A 17,416-nucleotide genomic window follows, 5' to 3' on the forward strand; every position below is an offset into this window, starting at 1 on the left:
GGCAGCTAATCAGAGGCCTCGCCGCCACGCGCGGTAAGAGAATTTTGCTCCTGAATCTTGGGGCAGAGATCAAAACTGTAAAAGAAAAAAATTCCCTACCCTTGGCTTAGTCTGGAGACTTTGATGGGTCAGAAAGAAAAATGATTGGAAATTTCTGTCTTGGTTTGATTTACCGAAAAGGTCTTATTTACTCTAGTGCTTTGCTCACTCGTTCCATTCCTAATAAATCATTGAACCGCAATCTCAAACATCAAGGGTTCGAAAATAAGACAATCGCCTTCTCCACAGGCACGTGGTTCGGTTACATCTCACATGTACAGAGACGCGGCAAAGATAACATCTCTCTTGATCAACTCCTGTGCCTGTTGCATCTTGGCATAGAGGTTGGGGTCTCCCACCAGTTTGGCTGCATTCTTCACCTCCCGACAGGTCTCATCTAGACGAGTGATAGTCCGCACAATAGTGCCTTCCATCACGTCAGTGAGATCGGTGATGCGGTTGAACGACATGCCCTTCGCCCATTCGTAGACAACTTCCGATAGGCCAAACCGCGGCTGACTAGCAAAGTCATTGCTGTCCTCACTGGTCTGAATGACCTGGTGTTGGATTTGAATGTCGTTGACCCTGTCTGAGATCTTAACGATCGCCTCCTTCCCTTTCTCAAGACGCGGTGTCAATGTGGGGACATTCTCGGTCTTTTCCTGGAAGACGAAAGCAGACAGTAGCGCGACGATTTCTTCGGGTTCGTATTCCGCCAGGACATTCTCAAGAATCAGCTCTGTCAAGACCAGCTCATCCGATGAGTGGATCTTAGGTTCTTGTTAGCACTTTACCCAAACAATGACCACGAATGTCTTGGGCAACTTACCTCACATGCCACCTTGCCTTTGAGCTGCACTCGCGCCTGCTCATCTACGAAGCCTAGATCCTTCAGAACCTGGATGCGTTGCTCGTAATCAGGGAGCAGCGCGAGGTTCTGGTCGGACATGAGCTGCTTCAACTGCGAGATATTCTCCTTAACCTGCCACTCATCGTGTTGCATTTCGAACTGTTAAGTGTCAGTATATCGCTGTACATTCTGAGCTAGAGGAGGCCCTTACGTGTTTCGAGAAGTTCGGACACTGCAAGCATCGGCATGACTGAGCGATCGCGGCTTGTTGCTGTCGCTTTTCTAGTATGTCCCTGACCTGTAGCTCCTTGATTCTGGTCCAGTCCATTTCATCCCAGGCTGGTTGTGTCCACGAAGCACAGAACTTCACAAGCTCCTTGTCCGCGAATTTCATTGCCTCTGGTAGGTTGCCATGTTAGTCTGATTTTGCGAAAATAGATCGAGAACGCGAACCTTTCTTGATGTTCAGGTACCATATCGGGCCACCCAACTTGATCATTGTGTTTGTAATACATTCAAGATCCGTCAATGGTACCTTAGAGGTCTTCAGGGTCATGTCTGCGGCACGGGTGGGCAAAGACTGGAACCGATGCCGGAACTCTGGAAGGAATGGAAGAATGTCGCTGGGATGACGTCTGCTGCCAAATCTTCCGATCTCCAGAACCTGTATGGTGGGCGTAGCGCCGCCTCCGATGCCCTCCCGAACAATAATACCCGCCGTACGGAATCCGTCCTTTGAAATCGGTTAGTCCCGTTACCTTGTGGGAATGAGTCTCAACACTTGCCTTTCTGTACACAATCAGCCGCTTCGGCATAAACAGGCGCTTCCCAACTGGCGAGGAAAGCAATCCCACATGAAGTTCGCTAGTCAGCTTCTCATACTCGATGGCTGCGTCATGACAGGCCGCGAGGTCGATATCACAGATGTCACAAGGTTCGCGTTTGATCTTCGCTAAGCTGGCCTCAGAGAGTTGCACCTGCTTCTCATGCTCCGGAAGAAGGGCCTGGGTGGCATTCTCACTGAAGCTTCGCTTGATCATCTCTTCGATCTTCAAGGCTTCTACACGTAAAAGATTAAGTATCATATTATACGTGAGCCTGAATTGAGATCGTAGTTTAGTCGGATCGCCCAAGATCATCCGTCTCAGAGCTCCAGCTGGCGGTGCTTCATCTCTTCCAGGGTTCACGATGATCACATAGCCGACTGTGTCAAGACCTCTTCTACCAGCACGTCCGGCCATTTGAGTGTACTCTCCTGGGAGCAGATCCCGGAAACCTTTACCATCATGCTTGCGGAAGCCGGAGAATACCACTGTACGAGTAGGCAAATTCAAGCCCATAGCAAACGTCTCCGTGGCAAACAGCACTTTGACCAGTGACTTAGCAAACAGAATCTCAACTATCTCCTTCATGATGGGTAGGAGACCGCCGTGATGTACGGCAATACCCCGGCTGAGCAAGTCTCGAAGTCTGAGGATCTGTGGTAGAGTTCTGTCTTCTGGTTTGAGTCTGGTAAGAGATTTTTCGATGAACATGTGAATCAAGCTCTTTTCAGCGGCAGTCGTAAAGTCTTGATTGGATAGCGAATCAGCATTCTGTTCACATCGCTTCTTCGAGAAGACGAAAATGCAACCAGGGAGCAGATTCTCCTTCCGAAGATGCTGAACGAGTTGCACCCAGATAGTTTTGTCCTGCGCAGCTGTTGTTCTTCCACCACCACGTCCTGTGCGGGCAATGTTTCCGGTTCCCCTGTTGGCTGGTTGTCCTCTACCACGAGGGGCGCCTCCGCGCTGCGAGTTGCCTCGAGCACCTCCTCTCCCAGGAGCTTGTCCGCGTCCTCTACCCTGTGGCGCGCCACGACTTGCCTGTGACTGGGCTTGAGCCTCAGCTGCCTTCTGGGCTTTGATCTTATCCCTGCCAGAAATAATTTCATCTGCTTCCTTCCAGCCATTTTCAAGGAAACGCTTGTTGGAATCGACAACCTTATACATTCCTTTACCAGCCCAAAGGTAGTGTTCGAGAGGAACTGGTCTCTTAGGGGTGGAAATAACGTAGATGTCTTTCTTCTTTGTGCGACCGACCCAGGATGCAAATTCATAAGTGTTGGGAACGGTAGCAGACAGCAAGATCAAGGTAACGTGCTCCGGGAGCATGATGATGACTTCTTCCCAAACGACACCTCTCTCAAGGTCATTGACATAATGGACTTCGTCAAAAATCACGAATTCCACGTCCCTGATAAGATCCGCTCCGCGGTAGAGCATACTCCGTAGAATCTCGGTGGTCATGATGAGGCAGCTTGCTTCAGGATTTATCTGGACATCACCCGTCAGGATACCTACATCATCGAAGGTGGTCCTGAAATCTCGGAATTTCTGATTACTCAGAGCTTTGATGGGCGAAGTGTAGATCGCTTTCGTCATGTGCTTAGAGGCCAAGGCAATAGCATATTCGGCCACGACCGTCTTACCAGCCGAGGTGTGTGCAGCTACAAAAACAGAGTCACCGTTCTCCAGATGGTAGACGGCCTCTTTCTGGAAGGTGTCTAATTCGAAAGGCCATTCACGGGCCATATCTGGCACGAGCTCACGGAAGTTCGGAATATCTTTGTTGACATCAACGACATGAGCCCATTCCCTGCCACTTTTTCTTTGTTGAACACCTGCAAGAAGTGGCGCGTGGGGTTCCAATGCCGGGAATTCGACTGGTAGCAATGAGTCAATATCCTCTTCATCACTTAGCTCAGCTTCATCGTCGATTTTGACACCTCCAGCATCCGAAGCCGTTTCATCCTGATCGACGCGAAGCTCAGCTTCTTCTTGCTGCAAAGCATGCTCCACCTCTTCATCTCCTTGGGCAGCTTCTTTGGACTTTGCTTCATCAAATTTCAATCCACGAGAAAACCCAGGGGCAACTTCTAGAAGACCGCCCTCGGTACCAAAGCTGATGATTCGGTCCAGTCCGGACTGCTTGCCACTGGATCTGGAATACTCTGCAACTTGAGGATCCGATTCCATCTCAGCAATCGCCTCGACGCCTTCGAGCCCGCCTGGAGCAAATGGAAAGAATCCTGCTGCGCCTCTGACGAAATCCGCACGGCCAGCGGGTCGACGAAGGAGGGATGTCGAGTTCTTTGCATTCGCGCTGGTAGCAGGGATAGTAACCTCATGGTAGCCAGTAACACGGCCTTCGAGGCCATCACGATCGAATCGAACGACGGTTCGTGATTGAGTTCCCGCAATGTCAAATAAATCTCCATAGTCCGTGGACACATCCCACCTCCTGCATGAGGTTAGTGCCAATACCAGCTATCTAAAGCAACACACAAGCTGAGGGGAGTTCGGTGATATATCCAGGCATGGTACATATCCTGGTAAAGCTAAGAAAAATGGGAGGTGCAGATGGATGAACAGAATGATCGGGCGGACCTTTGAAGGCGATTCAGCCATTCCGAGCCAAAACGGGCCGATGGGTTTAAGAACTCTTGTTCCAGTTCTTCCTTAAGATCAGCGGCATTCTGATGATTCCTCTGTCGCGGTTTGGCCTCTCTGTAAATGCCATTTTCCTCGTCGGCTACGCGGGCATCGAAAGCCGATCCGCTTAGCTCTTTTGAGCTCAGACTCAGTTGAGCCAGAGCATCAGACAGGCTTGCAGCTGCAGCCATGATAAGTATAGCAAGAATGAGAAGTTTAGGTCAAACCTGCTTCGGCACCGAACTGGACACCAGGCGCCGAAGAGTGTTTGTGGGGGCGCTGTGTATGCGAAGAAGAGGCCAATGGGTGAAGCAACAAAACACAAATTATTGAGTCGTGCGGCCTAGAAAATGCCAGCCAGTCAAGCGAGCATTCACAGGAGTGGAAGCAGAGCACGTGGATTGTGATTTGAGATGAAGGCTATCAATGAAATCATTCGTTATTCGCTGGCGGGTGTTTGGGCGGCGGCGACGGCAGGAAATTGAATGGACGGAAGTTTGCTGGAGTTTGGACAAACCAACCCAGGCCAGCTCCGTTCGGGTCTGACGTCGTGTGGGGACTGACTGGACTGGGCCCCTTCAAGCCTTTCCACCTTCCGCCCACTGAGCTTCCCCATTGAAACTCTTGTCCGATCTACGCAGACAGAGAAAGGGTATACTGTTTTATTGGACTTAGAACCCATGAGTTCTCCTAGTTGTTTGCTTAGGCTAGGAATTAAGCAATTCACGAGTCACGTTTCTATTATGCATACCCCCCACCATCTGTTCTTCTAAACTACGAGCGGGGCGTCAACCTGGACAAGATTTTGCATACAGCGTCAATTCCTTTCCAAATGCAGACTTATCATCATCCTTTATACATAGAAACTTGCCATAGATGGTATCCAGAGCACCACCAAGAACAGATGCAAGATAATACGTGAGCTGAAAAATACAGATTTGATGTTCCTGAGACTAGGACGCAGCTGAAGCGCATGGAAGCACAGACGAGGTAAAGGAGGCATTGAAAGTAAGAGAAGGGAAAAACAATACATGCCTGCCAGTCTTGAACCCTGCTGTCAAAGATGTTCCTCATTCTGTCTCTCATCATTAGAAATGACACAAAGTATTATTGGAAAGCTCAGAAGTCAAAGCAGTCAGGGGCAAAAGTGCACCTTGAATAGCATGAGTCTCAGCACAGTTGTTGCTCCCCACGACCTATTTGCGGTAGGATACTATGTTGAAGCCAATAGCCCAATGGCGGCTTGGAAAGACACACCCTCCTCGTTCACCTGTAATTGATAACTGGAAACGTCTTCCGATCGGTCATGTTGACTAGAAACTCGAAAATGCCATCCACGGTTGCAATGTACCTGCCCGAGTTAGCCGAGTCACATTTTACATCAATCATAGCACCTACAATGTTCGGCCATCTGCACCCCAGCCAATGCCAGCCGTACCGCCGGATTCTTGGTCTCGATGCCTGAGCCCCATGCTTCGATCCGGAAGCCCATTCAAAACATTACGAACCCAACGGGGATGGCGATTCTGTTCAGATGCCACCAGCTGGTCGAGGTACCGCCTGTCTTGTTGATTGCTTCGATTGCGTGCTTCATTCAAATTGTGTCGCTGCCGTCGAAGCCGCTCTGCAGCAACACTTGCTCTGAAGTCAGTCGTTGAGAGACGTGATGAATCATGACGAGCTTCAGCTACGCCGTCCTGCCTCTCAGGCCGGCTACGGCCTGAGCTAGAATGGTCATGGGCTCGGTATCGGGATAATAATTCTGCAGTAGATGAATAGTCAAAATGTGCAGATGGGCGGGTTATCGTCCCACCAGGCCGATTGATAGAACCGATATCGCTACCAGAACTATCAGGATCGCGCGAGCTTGAATCTGCGATATGTGAGGGGTCTCCTGAAATGGCAGAGTACAGCTCTGACGGGGACGCAGTCCAGCTGAGTGTAATGCTGGGCTGCGGATCAATATTCGACGGACCCGTCTCTAATGAACGATTACTGGTCTCAGTATGATTATACGTTGGTATACTCGTGGTAGAACGTCTTGCACTTTGCCTGCGGTCGTGTGCCTCTGCTCGCGCAGAGTATTCCTCTCGCAACAAATCGCCTAGCGTTTCGCCGGGGTGCAGAGGTGAAGTAGGACGAGAGGCTCGATTGGCACCATCTGTGGAACCTTGAACCTGATGACGAGGCCCAGTGGGCGGGTGAGGATAAGCTCTAGCTCGTCGTTCTGTCCGTCCATCACCAGGCCTGGACGTCCATCGCGCTGTATTTAGATGTTCTACGATCAGCCTTTCTCTTTCTGTGAGGTTCTGCAAAAAGGTCTCACTCAGTAACGGGTTTTCGAGACCTTCTCCTCGGTCGTCTGGAAAACCCTCGACTGAATCTAACATCTCGCGTTGCGTTCCATCAAGCTCAAGTTCAGAATCAGAATCCTCGATGATTGGTTCTGTAAAAACCTCCTCGGTCCCGGGTTCATTCATGTCTAGTTGAATAATCTGACGACGAACGAACGCCTGGCGTACATCTGCTATACCAGCCCGACCCTTATCTTCAAGCCAGACTAGAAGATCCCAGGGCTCTGGCGCAAACGCAATGCAGCGCACAGCGCCACCGTTGCAGCATGATGTGGATGAATTGAAATGGCAGATGATCGTGTTTTTGCCTTGGGGCTCATGCGTGATATCTCGAATTGTTCTCACATCAAAGATGGTAATGACCCCAGACTGGGAACCGATTGCACACAGCCGGCTGAACTGGGAGAATGCGATAGTGAAACAGCAGCCGTCATCAAATCGCGTGCCAATATCCATCTCTATGCAGCGGATAAGGTCCCAATTCCATCCACAGAGCTTGTCGCCAGTTTCTGTTGTGACAATCGATTCAAGGTCGCGGCTGATCTCATAGAAATATGCGCGAGTTTCATCGCCGACGGCAGCGAGGAGACTCGAGTCTGGAGATATAATCGCATAATTCATACAAGCCGGATGATGAAGGACTTTCAGAACCTTCGACCTGGCCAGGGCGTACACTGTGACGGTTTTATCGTTGTTACTGTCAAATCATCAGCACATCAGTGGGAGAGCAACTGTCGGGTTCGATGATACCTGAGAATTGCCACATCTTCATGTGATAGATCCTTTTCACCACCAGGAAGTCGATGAATGGTGACCGAGTTCACGATGCTGCCTCCAAATGTATGCAGCTGCATTTCCGGCACTTGCCTCCCGCTAGTGTCGCGAGCTGGCCTCATCTCATCACCATTATTTCTAGGCGATGAGATCCTTGTTGAGGTTTCAAACCCAATCGGAAGAGCACTATCTACATCGCCAGGCCGGCCAGCCGGGGTACTGCCCTGGGTACATGCGCTGTAATCAGGTAGCCTGATGAAGGCACATTCGCCGTTGTCCGATCCCCCAACTGCAACCCAGCCGTGACCTGCAGCCATACATTTTGGATCAAAAGGGATTACACCGATTGTTTCCCGCTTTTGTGTTGAGATATGAATGGCGTAAACGAACTTATGGGCGACGACGTAAATCCGATCCGGATCGGCGGTGCTTATATAGTTGCGAAGTTGTTGGTGACTATACGGCCATCAGCTTAATTCAGCTCTATTTATTTTGAGCTCGAAGCACAAACAAGTTTGGGATCTTGAACGGGAAAAAGCGGCGCTTGGTTGAGAGGACTAGAGACTCGGTTGGATGAAACCTACCCATGCGGTAAAGTGTTAGTCACCCGTGCGTTGGTGCTTTTGAGGAAAGGATAGAGTGAGAATCAACTTACGAAAGCGAATCCGTTGTCATGTTGAAGATAAAGCCGGTCCTTAAGGTGGCATGGTCGGAAATCCAGCTACACTTGGAGGAGAAACACCGCTGTTGCGGCAATAACGGACAACGCAGAGAGGGAAGATGCGGAGGGTGTGGTGAGAGTAGCGGCGGAAAAAGAACGGTTGGTAGATCTGAGAAAGGTTGGGAACCAAGACTAGTGTTGGTGGTGCGATGTAGAGTGGATATTGAGCCCAGAACATTAGGATCTGGATCTGGAGCTGGAGCTAGAGCTGATCTGAGTTAAGGGATGGGGGAGGGAGAATCACCACCACGACTACCTTCACCTACCACACTCAACACTCATTCACCTGCGGCGGTTCACCTCGCTCGCCATCTCGCCTGGGAACGAAATCGGAGGGTGATGGCGGGTGCGGACGGATGACGTAAGACTTATCCGCTCCCAATCCGGGGAACTTCAGCGGCGAATGCGGTCGAGTCTTGCTCGATTGAAGCCTCGAACCCGCCTCCAGGGCTGGACGCACCCGGGGTTGGATCGATCAGCTCGTCTAAAGATCCGGCACCCAGCATTGTCGCCGTGTCCCAGCAGTCTCACCAGATAACTTACTTAGTCTTCTCAATTAAGCCTTATGCACGCGGCAGCCTGCATCTTACTTTCAGAGCCTTACCTCTCGCGTGATCTTCCTGTCTGAAAATCACCTCAGGTATACCTCGGCTCCCATGCGTATCCTTTTTGGATTGAGTCTACAATCGATAAGCTGCGCATTAATCAACAGACTTGTATCACGAATTCTACTTCAACATTGGCCCTGGTATGGTGCCGATGGATTATTCAAACTGGTAAATATGGATTCTAGCTGTTGAACACTCGGGGTAAGACCATCACTTTCGGGAAGCTTTTTTCCAAGCACTCGAACTGCAAGCGACCTTAATGTTCTGAAGGAGCCTGAAAATTATTGTTCCAGGTGTGGCATCGGGTAATGACCTTGGTATTCTGGGCTGCAATTTCATACTGCACTGTACAGTACAGCACAATGGACAGGAAAATGCACTACAACAAACTCGTCTCGGGTGAAAATCAGTCTAGAAAGGGTCTACTCATAGTAAATGAAATTTCACAAGGGATATGCCAGCTGACTTACAAGATAGACAGTCAAATATTCTTGTGGAGATAGTGGGAGGAGAACCTTCTGAACAGAAAAATTGTCTCCGTGATAACCTAACTCAAGGTGATTCCGCTACAGCAGTCGTACTCTGACTCATTGATTTTGCCATGCATATGCCTCTCAAAATATACATGTAGTCAGTGCCAGTCGATCGATCATCGATCGTTAAAAGAGGGAGTATCATACTAGGTCTCAAGAAAAGAGCAGCGCAATCTCAATCAAAATATTCATACTTAACAGGCTTGTGCAAATGGCGAGGAGTGCCTCACTGATGGATACTTAGATATCGTTACCATGCAGAGGCTAATCAAGTGGCGGCCGCTCATCGGAGCTTTCTGACTTGGAGAACGGGTACTGCCGGCCGGCGGTACTTGCACCTCAAGTTCTTGAATTTTGTTCTGCGACACTGAGCTTGGTAGAAAAGGTAAATGCATAGTCAATAGTCTACACAGGCGTAGCATGTATTGTACATAAATCTCCATTGAGGGCTGGAGAGGCAAATATTCGCCACTAATGACTACTATCGATCGTTCCTTTACTCGTAGTTTCTCGAACTCGACTCACAGGTCCGGCTACGCTCCAGAGCGGTCAGAAGCAGATCTGAAATGTCATTGGCCCATTAGCTGCGTTGCTGTGATTCTACCAAGTTCGACGACGGGCCGAAGCTCTCCGGGACGATTTTTACGACGCCTGCCGTCTCCCTTCTTTTACTTTCTTCCTCCCCGGAATCAGTGCAAAAAACCTGTCTCTTTCATCCTACCTCTCCCTTCTCACCTCATCCTACCTATACCCTTATACCTCTATTCATCATCTCCTCTCGATTGAATCGACCGGAGTGCTTCTATACTTCTCTTTCCCTTAATACCTATCTTATCTCTCTCTTTTAATCACATTCACAATGCTGTCCTCTCGCATCTCTCGCGCGGTAGGTTTCAATCCCCATCACGTTCGATATAATATGCGCAATGGCAGAACTAACATTGTTCATTATTCGCAGCTCCCGCGCACTGCTTTCACTCGTGCCCCTGCCTTCAGAGTTCCCGGTGCTTCTATCCGGAGATGGAACTCCACGGAGGGAGGTGAGGAGAAGGTGAAGGGTCAGGTCATCGGTATTGACTTGGGTATGTCGAGAATAACAAATACTCTTATAATTGAGACTCGAAGCTCACGTGCTTGAATAGGTACCACCAACTCCGCTGTTGCTGTCATGGAGGGCAAGACCCCCAAGATCATTGAGAACGCCGAAGGTATGTGAAGAATTTTATCCCTAAGTCGCCGCCACTACACTCCTGAGTGTGGAGTCGGAACGCAACACAACCTGAAGTAACTCGCGTCTGACTCATTTCAAAGGTGCCAGAACTACTCCTTCCGTTGTCGCTTTCGCCCAGGATGGTGAGCGCCTGGTCGGTATCGCCGCCAAGCGTCAGGCCGTCGTCAACCCCGAGAACACTCTCTTCGCCACTAAGCGTCTCATCGGCCGCAAGTTCACCGATGCTGAGGTCCAGCGTGATATCAAGGAGGTCCCCTACAAGATCGTCCAGCACACCAACGGTGACGCATGGGTTCAGGCTCGCGACCAGAAGTACTCTCCTTCTCAGATTGGTGGTTTCGTCCTCAACAAGATGAAGGAGACTGCCGAGAACTACCTCAGCAAGCCCGTCAAGAACGCTGTCGTTACTGTTCCTGCCTACTTCAACGACTCCCAGCGCCAGGCCACCAAGGATGCCGGTCAGATCGCTGGTCTTAACGTTCTCCGTGTCGTTAACGAGCCTACTGCCGCCGCCCTTGCCTACGGTCTTGAGAAGGAGGCTGACCGTGTTGTCGCCGTCTACGATCTCGGTGGTGGTACCTTTGATATCTCCGTTCTGGAGATCCAGAAGGGTGTTTTCGAGGTCAAGTCCACCAACGGTGATACCCACCTCGGTGGTGAGGATTTCGATATCTCCCTTGTCCGTCACATCGTCCAGCAGTTCAAGAAGGACTCTGGCCTCGATCTCTCCGGTGACCGCATGGCTATTCAGCGTATCCGTGAGGCTGCTGAGAAGGCCAAGATCGAGTTGTCCTCTTCCCTCCAGACCGAGATCAACCTTCCTTTCATCACTGCTGATGCCAGCGGTGCCAAGCACATCAACCTGAAGATGACCCGCTCCCAGCTCGAGTCTCTGGTTGACCCTCTCATCAGCCGCACCATCGAGCCCGTCCGCAAGGCTCTTAAGGATGCCAACCTCCAGTCCAGCGAGATCCAGGACATCATCCTTGTCGGTGGTATGACCCGTATGCCCAAGGTCACCGAGTCCGTCAAGTCCATGTTCGGCCGTGAGCCCGCCAAGTCCGTCAACCCTGACGAGGCTGTTGCCATTGGTGCTGCCATCCAGGGTGCTGTCCTCGCTGGTGAGGTCACTGACGTTCTCCTCCTTGACGTCACCCCCCTGTCCCTCGGTATCGAGACCCTTGGTGGTGTCTTCACTCGCCTGATTAACCGCAACACCACCATCCCCACCAAGAAGTCCCAGACTTTCTCCACTGCCGCTGATTTCCAGACTGCTGTCGAGATCAAGGTCTTCCAGGGTGAGCGTGAGCTTGTCAAGGACAACAAGCTCCTCGGTAACTTCCAGCTCGTCGGTATCCCTCCTGCCCACCGTGGTGTTCCCCAGATTGAGGTTACCTTCGACATTGACGCCGATTCCATTGTCCACGTCGCTGCCAAGGACAAGTCCACTGGCAAGGACCAGTCCATCACCATCGCCTCCGGCTCTGGTCTCTCTGACTCTGAGATCCAGTCCATGGTTGAAGATGCTGAGAAGTACGGTGCCCAGGACAAGGAGCGCAAGTCCGCCATCGAGGCTGCCAACCGTGCCGACAGCGTCGTGAACGACACTGAGAAGGCCCTCAAGGAGTTCGAGGACCGCCTCGACAAGGCCGAGGCCGAGCAGATCCGTGAGAAGATTGCTTCTCTCCGCGAGTTCATCGCCCAGAACCAGTCCGGTGAGGGCACCGCCACTGCTGAGGAGTTCAAGCAGAAGACCGACGAGCTCCAGAACGCCAGCTTGACCCTCTTCGACAAGATGCACAAGGCCCAGGCTGAGCAGCAGCAGCAGAAGCCCGAGGGTGAGAACAAGGCCTAAATGTTCTACCCTGACTGAAAATCCCGTCTCTTGATGTGGGATATTCTTGTATTATCTCTTTCTCAGTATTCCCTAGAGGGTCTCCCTCTACACTTTTGTTTTCATGCATGATATGTACACATACCGATAGCTTTGATTGATCCTCTTGTTCGGTGTATGGGTGTTCTGTTTTTTACCCTTTCTCCCTTTTTTCCACCTTGCTGTTTACTTGATGTCCTCTTATCCCCTTCCCTAAACTCCTCTTCGCACTTCTTGGGACGGATCAGCGTTTGTATTTGACGGAGGGCAATCCGTTGGCTCGGATGCATGGAGTGTCTACATTTTTGTAACTTAATGACATTATGGCTGGGGGACCACAAAAGAAAAGTATGTGGTGTGGGAACATGTGACAATAGAAGAAGAAATTCTCCTCTCGATTTAACCAGTGTGCATGCTTGTTTTTGTGAAGAATGGTGTCGTTTTTGCTCAACAAGAGATATTCTCTGAGAATCTATCCTTTGTGTGGTAGATATTCTGGAATCGTTCAGAATTGTTTGTGGGCCGCCGCCGACTGTGCGCGTGTCCACAAAGGCACAAAGTAGTCCGTCCCACCTAGGTACGGTATGCTGACCCTCTTCATCTTACCGACGGACTACCACTGTAATTTGCTCCCAATCCCTTGAGCAGCGTGTGGTCTAGCAGGGGCTAGTTACTACAAAGTGCGTAGTACAAATATCCGGTGCGAGGCCCAGCAATTCTGGGACTAGCTACTCCATAGGTAGCTTACAGTCTTACCGCATCGGCTTCAACGTCCCTTTCAAGAGGGACCAGCCCGTTGTGATTGATTGGTGCCGCGGACTGAGACAGCCCGAACGCCTCATGCCAGAGATGCTGAAGGCCACTAGTCTAACCTATCGATTAGACAGTCTAAATCCCGCGTTGTTCAAAGGTCAACGACGACCCAAGAACTCATTTTTTGGGAGGGGGGATGTTCGCACTGATTTTTGAAAGGACGAGAACGGCGTCAATGAAGGGAAAGTTTCAGATACTTCAGGTTCCTTTTCCGATCCCACCATTATCATCATCAGAGACAACTTGCTGATGACTATCTGGGAGGGGTAGGAAAAGGGACTGACTGACTTGTCTGGGAACTACACGACACTGATTAGATGGGGGTGGGCTCCCGCCAAATAGATCCATGCGCTGGGCTGCATAAGAACATAACCAAATGAGAAACTGAGACGTTCATTGTTGGTGGTTGCCACCTTTTGTAAGGGCCTTCCTCGTTCGCTGATGGAAGAATGAGAGACTTGGAACGTTACTTACAGTACCTTAGTCTATGAGAAAAAACACGGGTCCCATTAGTTCACCCTGCCCTTGGCGGAAAGGCGTGATCCTCCAGTTGTAGCGCTTGTGTTCTAGGTCTACTGCTCGCAGCCTCACTTTGGCGAAATGTGCTGATGTGTTTGTCGAACGGGATTGATGTCCATGACTTCTGTGGGATGGACAGTTCACTGAGGTAAGGTGGGATTGCATCCGTCTGCACGACTCTACAGTATAATAGGCTGTAGGCTGTAGGCTGGAGGAGACAATGTACAGCAGGTAGTAGTGGGTAGCAGTCCTTGCATGCAGACTAAACTACATTGATTGAACTGAAATCTCGCGATGATGAAGACTATTTCTGTGTTCCGAAAGTAAATACGATAGAGAGGTGTACAGTACTCCGTACAGCACCAGGGCTGAATGACAAATTGGCATAAATCTACAGAGGAGCTTATGGTTATTGTTATTGACTTGCATCGGTACATCCACGCACGGCTGACGGTGGGTGTCTCTGGTCCAGAAGTGAGTAAATTCTGATTGCGCTGGAAGGTTGAGATGGGATGGAGAGGGAGGAGGGGGGGGGACACCCGGTGGTGGGGAGGAAAGATTCCTTTCTGTGTATTCCGTACTCCGTAGAATTCCATCAATCAAGGATAGACGACAAAGAGGGTGGAAGCAGACTCATTGCTCCATCACTACTCACTAGTGGAGCGGGATATGCAGGATTGACAGTGCCTTTTTGGACATATCGATCCAGATACTTTAATATAGTTCAATGGTCCAAGCCGGCAGGCCAGAACATCATCCTTGGACATGGACGGGGCATTAGCTTTTTGAGTATGGGGTAAAGGGGACATATATGAAGGGCGGTTAAGTGTCCAAGACGACTGTCTGCCCCTAACAGCTTGTCCGATGATAGTCAACAAGCACATCACACACCATGATCAGTCGAATCCAAGAAGTTGAATGGTTGAAGTATGTAGGATGATGGACGGGAACGGGCTCCGGGAACCTGTAGTGTTGTACTGTATGTATGTATGCACAGTACTCCGTACTTTCTGTCCTTATCGGCAGCATACAGGCAGCCTTCAATGATGCAGCCAATCTCCACTGGGAGACTTGCAGCAGTGGTGCCGCAGAGAGGACAAATCAACGCTGTACACAACTGCAGTTGATACATTTGCTGGCCGACTGGCAGAGTAGACTTGATTTTTAGGGTGGGCTCTGAACACGTATTGTACCCGATATATTCATGAGAAGAACAATTGGATGTTGTTGCGATCTAAGACTAAAAGTCTCAGTGACAGACTGTGTGAGAGCGATTTGTTGATGATTCAGCTCGGACCACACTAACTATGCTTCATGGAAGACAGAAGCCTGTTACTAACAGACAGTCCTTATCCGACTGTTACCGACCCAAAAGAAGTCTGGATCGTCTGTTGCGCGCCCCGTTCTCTACCCTGGCTCTGGCTTAGACAAAAAGGGCACTCCTCACGTCCAGCCTAATTTCAGAGCCACTTGGAGCAAGTCTATTTCCTTAGATTGAGGCCTCTACGTCTGGCTGCAAATTTTCTCCTTCATCATTTGTCGATCACTCTGCTAATGTACCTGTTCCAGGAATATTCCAGTTGAGGTTTGGGTCATTCCCCACTTGGTGCCCTCATTATTACTTACCCTCATCAGCACAATCGTAGTACGTACATCCACTTTTTCTCCTTAAACACTGGAGGAAAAGGTACCGCCCACTTCTGGGTGGCTTGCCTGCCTGCCTGCCCAGTCTATTCCCCGTTGCGCCGTCTTTTCTTCACTCATCAGATCCCACTGCCATTCATAAGGTATGCTTTGGGAACGAACAGGGTTGAGTTGTTGATGACGGATTCCTGTCGCAATCAATAGAGTATTCCAATTGCAATCGCGGTTGGCCATGTGTCAGACATTAAACTTCCAGGATATTCTACCTGTCTTCTCAAAACTTGCGTTACAAGATAAATAGTAGATCAGCTGGGCCTCATTGGCTGCCAGCCTCAGGGCTAAAAATAAAAACCAAGGTAGCACTACTGAAGAGATAGAAAGAGGATTTGGAAACTTTGGATGTACCACATATTAATTGTTTTTATTATTATTATTATTATGATTATTATTGTTACGACAACCTGTTTTACATGCTGAATCTCTTTGTAAGTGTTGAAAATGCCTTGGGTGATTCATCATCGACTTACCGAGGCGAAAGCACCCGGGGAGGGACCACTTCAACCATAAAGCGTGCAGTCCTTTGCCGTGGGTGTACCTGATTTTTTGGTCCCATTTGACGATTCCACCTTGTGTGGTTTTCGGTACTTCACCCCGGGGGATGCCCTAGTTGTTGTGGCACGGCACATATCAACCCTGGTCTTTGCTCCTGATTCTTCTTCTTTTATTTTATTTTCTTCTTTTTTGCTGCTTGTCTGCTTTACGCTAAGCAATCAAGGCGAATACATCTCAGATCCAAGATTAGATTTGGAGAGGGAAGTGGATGATGAATAAGAAGATTTTACGGAATACATTCATAGAATCCTGGGCCGATTTGTGTTTGTCACTAGTGTGACAGTAGTGGGTTTCTCAGCTCGGAGAGAGGGGGGGAAGAGGGGGGTCCAGGCTAATACAACACATAATGAGTTTTGGCACAGAAGGATTTTGGCACCAAGAAGAAGAAGGGGAGGTGTAATCATTTTGCCAATTTGACAATTGCGTCTTAGGGCAATTTTCCATCAAGTTCCAATTCCTCTCCCTCTTCCTCTCCCTCTGTCCTCTCCAGAAAAGAGACTTCACGCCTGACAGCTCCAGTCTCTTGAAAAATCTATTAAATTCTCCGAACTATGTTGCTGTTATGCCAATGAAGTTTAAGAGTTGTGCATTTTTGTCCTACATCACGCGGAGAACTATGGCCAATATTGTCAATTATTACTAGATCTGACATCGGGACCTCACTAGTGCTGTTGCAGGTCCCAGAGTCCCAGACTTCATCCATGGACTTGTTTGTTTCCAACTGACCGTAAAATCAAACTGGCTTTTTTGTTCACAGCTCTAGTCTAGTCTAGTCACCACTGACTACTCTTGACTAGTTTTATTAGCTACTAGCGTCCTGACTAGAGCTGTCCCAGCTGACTGGTTTAATTTATTATTGTTATTATTACTTTTGATTAATATTTCTCCAACTCTGTATCCTCTTCTACTCTTGCGCTTGTTGTTTTCTTTTCAATGTTGTCTAAGCTTGAACTTCCGTTCAAACCCCATCTCTGTTAGGACCCTTTCTATCCTCGATCTATTGTTGAAATTGAACTCTTGATTGTGTTCTTACTCTTGGATTTCCCCAAACCATCGACTGACTCCCCTTGCTTGACCGTTGCCACTTGCATCGTCTCGCAACTCTAGTGGGTGACAACGAAACAGCCCACTGAGGAAAATTCACGGGAAATTTCCCAGAAGGTGGAAAGGAAAAAAAGAATTGGAGAGAAAAACGGGCAAGCTGCATCGCGCTAGCAATTTGTTTTTTCCTTTCTGTTCTTGGTTGGTACAGTAGTACTTGCTGTACACTTACTCTACTGCCCTTTGACATTGCTTTGATCATTGCTGCAAGTGTAAAAGAGAGTAAGTAGAGTCGGTCCTTTACACCCTGCCTCCCTTGCCCTCATTGAGT

At 49.4% G+C, this 17,416-nt stretch overlaps 4 protein-coding genes across 4 annotated transcripts; 1 reads left to right on the plus strand and 3 right to left on the minus strand.

Moving 5' to 3' along the window:
• Nucleotides 1–209: 209 nt before the first annotated feature.
• BO86DRAFT_452873 (SKI complex RNA helicase subunit SKI2) lies at nt 210–4,826 on the minus strand. The gene is made up of 6 exons (XM_025676956.1): nt 4,318–4,826; nt 1,675–4,171; nt 1,343–1,622; nt 1,101–1,288; nt 869–1,048; nt 210–809 (listed from the first exon to the last, which is right to left on the minus strand). The coding sequence occupies exons 1-6, from the start codon at nt 4,551–4,553 to the stop codon at nt 309–311; spliced, it is 3,882 nt and encodes a 1,293-aa protein (XP_025532317.1). The 5' UTR covers nt 4,554–4,826; the 3' UTR covers nt 210–308.
• Nucleotides 4,827–5,165: 339 nt separating this feature from the next.
• Nucleotides 5,166–8,506, minus strand: BO86DRAFT_385272 (uncharacterized protein). The gene is made up of 5 exons (XM_025671069.1): nt 8,146–8,506; nt 8,002–8,070; nt 7,467–7,946; nt 5,761–7,413; nt 5,166–5,713 (listed from the first exon to the last, which is right to left on the minus strand). The coding sequence occupies exons 1-5, from the start codon at nt 8,163–8,165 to the stop codon at nt 5,629–5,631; spliced, it is 2,307 nt and encodes a 768-aa protein (XP_025532318.1). The 5' UTR covers nt 8,166–8,506; the 3' UTR covers nt 5,166–5,628.
• A 1,536-nt stretch (nt 8,507–10,042) lies between these two features.
• On the plus strand, nt 10,043–12,857 carry BO86DRAFT_329328 (Hsp70 family protein). Its single transcript, XM_025668675.1, has 4 exons — nt 10,043–10,238; nt 10,311–10,434; nt 10,495–10,560; nt 10,664–12,857. Exons 1-4 carry the CDS (start codon nt 10,212–10,214, stop codon nt 12,436–12,438), a joined length of 1,992 nt encoding a protein of 663 aa, XP_025532319.1. The 5' UTR covers nt 10,043–10,211; the 3' UTR covers nt 12,439–12,857.
• Nucleotides 12,858–14,478: 1,621 nt separating this feature from the next.
• Nucleotides 14,479–14,973, minus strand: BO86DRAFT_385275 (uncharacterized protein). The gene has a single exon (XM_025671070.1). It carries the CDS (start codon nt 14,918–14,920, stop codon nt 14,672–14,674), a length of 249 nt encoding a protein of 82 aa, XP_025532320.1. The 5' UTR covers nt 14,921–14,973; the 3' UTR covers nt 14,479–14,671.
• Nucleotides 14,974–17,416: the final 2,443 nt, after the last annotated feature.

The sequence above is a fragment of the Aspergillus japonicus genome (genome assembly GCF_003184785.1).
Source record: "Aspergillus japonicus CBS 114.51 unplaced genomic scaffold BO86scaffold_3, whole genome shotgun sequence".
In the NCBI taxonomy this organism is placed as follows: Eukaryota; Fungi; Ascomycota; class Eurotiomycetes; order Eurotiales; family Aspergillaceae; genus Aspergillus; species Aspergillus japonicus.